Source organism: Austrofundulus limnaeus, unplaced genomic scaffold (assembly GCF_001266775.1).
Source record: "Austrofundulus limnaeus strain Quisiro unplaced genomic scaffold, Austrofundulus_limnaeus-1.0 Scaffold216, whole genome shotgun sequence".
Taxonomy (NCBI): Eukaryota; Metazoa; Chordata; class Actinopteri; order Cyprinodontiformes; family Rivulidae; genus Austrofundulus; species Austrofundulus limnaeus.
This window is the reverse complement of record NW_013952618.1, coordinates 406,015-408,435: the sequence shown is the minus strand read 5'-3', so window position 1 is coordinate 408,435 and position 2,421 is coordinate 406,015. Positions and strand designations below refer to the sequence as shown.

Below are 2,421 nucleotides of genomic sequence, written 5' to 3'. Positions count from 1 at the left end.
ATATAGACAGGTAGATTGATGGGAAAAAAAAGTACAAAACACAAATGTATTGTTCCTACCTTTAGAAAAGGCACAAGGTAAGGTTGGGGTGAAGAGCTGAGCTCTTTGTACAATCTGCTGGTGAATTCTTCAGCTTCCAGCTTGGACTCCTTTTAAAACACAAGCAGCTGAGAATCAGAATTTCATGTTTACACACGCATCAGTCAAACAGTTTTCAGTGTTTCAGCGACACTTTTAAAGCTCCACACATTAATACTGGACATTAGCAGATTCAGACACTCACCAGCAGGTCTTTGACCAGCTCTCTAACAGTGGCTGCAGTCTCTGTGGACTGCTTCCCACTGGATGCCAGCTTGATCAGTGTAGACAAGAAGTTTTTACATTTCTTCACATTCTCTATCGTCTCCTATCAGAAACACACAAAAACACAAMCCTTGGTTTATTTGTGACCTTTATATATCACATCTATAATTGTATTTGTTATAACAAACACAATACTCTGAGCAGCATAAACACACACACACATACACACACATTTCTTATTCTAYCTTCATGGGGACTTTTCATTGACTTSTATTAATCGACTGGCCATTTCTATAGCCTAATCCTGACCCCTTACTCTAAACATAACCTAAAAGCAATTCACACCTTAGGCCTAAAGCGAACCCCCTACCCACCGACAGCATTTCCTTCAATGGGGACCTGGCTTTTGTCCCCATTAAGGTTGGGTTATTGTCRCGCTTTGGGTTGTTGCGCAAGCTCCGCAGAGTGCACGCGCTCCTGAGCCGCTCGCTGTGTTAAAACATAGTTGACRTTCATGTTATCGCTGTTCTTCCGTCACCGACAGATGGCAGTATGGTGCCAAAGCAGCGGAAAAGTAGTCGGGAAGAGTTTAGAAGAAGAAACGCTTGACATTTCACATAACAAAGTAACATAATTTACCTCTTTTTCCATATTATCTGTTTCTCTGTGCTTCACGAACTGAGAGAGCCACACTGGTTTGTTTCMTCCAGGATCACAAACAGGTCACAAATATTTTTCCATGTCGTCCGGCATGTTAAGTCATTTTTCTTTAAAACCGTTGCTATTTCCTTCCATATGTTTTATGCCATCTAGTTGTCTTTATGATCTCTCATGGAGGGATCATGCAGATGCCGGTACATTTGGACCTGTTCAGCGAGAGCACCTTCGCGACGAGTGGCCCGCAGCCTTTGCGGAGCTTCAAAATTTCTGAGGTGCACGACCACGCGTCAGGACACAATGCGTGGGGGTGGGGATGCCGCGATTGCGTAACTTTTGACGCAAACCCCCTTGCGCCCTGTGCGTCGCGTCAACTATAACCTAAGCTTTAGGAACAGTGAGTCCTCAGCAGGCTGTGTGTACCAGAAAAATGGTCAAAAATCATCCCCACCAGGTAGAAAAAACATGCGCGCGCGCGCACACACACACACACACACACACACACACACACACACACACACCAGAGGACAGGAATCCATCTTACTTTGCTCACTGCTACTGAAGTAACCGTGGTCCCAGCTGTCTGGGTGGGTGTCCGAGGGGTCATTCCTTGTACTGTGGACCCAACTGAGCCCTGGACAACAACAAATAAAAAATGCAAACATTACCACACATTTAAATTAAAATAATAATAATAAAGGCCTAGCATTCCTTTCCTTCTGTCTAAAATGCCAGCGTTTCAGACTCAAGCATCCTGTAGGCATCCAAAGAACTGCCGAAACTGGATCTCTATCTCGCAATTGCTTGATGACAGTTGCATCATTTTTGTTCACTGCTTTCAGAATGTGACTGTCGTACCCGGAAGCAGACTATGACAAATAGCCAAAAATGTATGGATGGAAATGAAACAGACGTTGTACACGGAGAAATCTGTTTGCGAAAAACCGTGGAGCTTTAACCAAGACAGATTTGTGGACATATATATTTTCCCCACAAAGTGTCGATTCCAGTGGGGAGAAACCCGTGCAGTGACGTATGCTGCAGYGGGAGGGGTTTCCCAGGAGCTCAGCGTGGTGTGTCTCARGAGCTATGAAAGGTGTGTGCGTCGTCCGGTCGGCTGCTGATCGACCACACCGGGTACTTAACATCTTAATTTGATAAATAGAGTTGTAGCCATTTTGGTTGAAACCTTGAGAATAGCAGCATTCACAATCTTATGCAACATCCTACAATGTCACACTCTAAGTATGTGTTATGAATGTCTCTCAATAACTACTACTACATCAATCTTTAGCTCAAGATCTGTAAAACTGACTGAGTTACATCCATTTTTGTGTTGGCTGATGATGATTAGCTGTGGTGGCTAATCAACATCAAACTGGGTTGACTCCAAACATTTAGCACTTTAGCAGACCTTTAAAGCATTGGATGTAAGAAGGCTGATGTTTCGTTTTATTAAAC

General features: G+C 43.7%; 1 protein-coding gene across 1 annotated transcript in view; it reads right to left on the bottom strand.

Annotated features, from left to right (window-relative positions):
* Window positions 1-2,421, bottom strand: part of taf4a (TAF4A RNA polymerase II, TATA box binding protein (TBP)-associated factor) — a gene marked incomplete at its 3' end in the record, with an annotated part of 22,696 nt that overhangs the window by 11,811 nt on the left and 8,464 nt on the right. Inside the window, 3 exon segments of the mRNA XM_014019334.1 lie at window positions 60-149; window positions 284-406; window positions 1,505-1,594. Of these exon segments, the coding sequence (XP_013874788.1) occupies window positions 60-149; window positions 284-406; window positions 1,505-1,594 (303 nt within the window).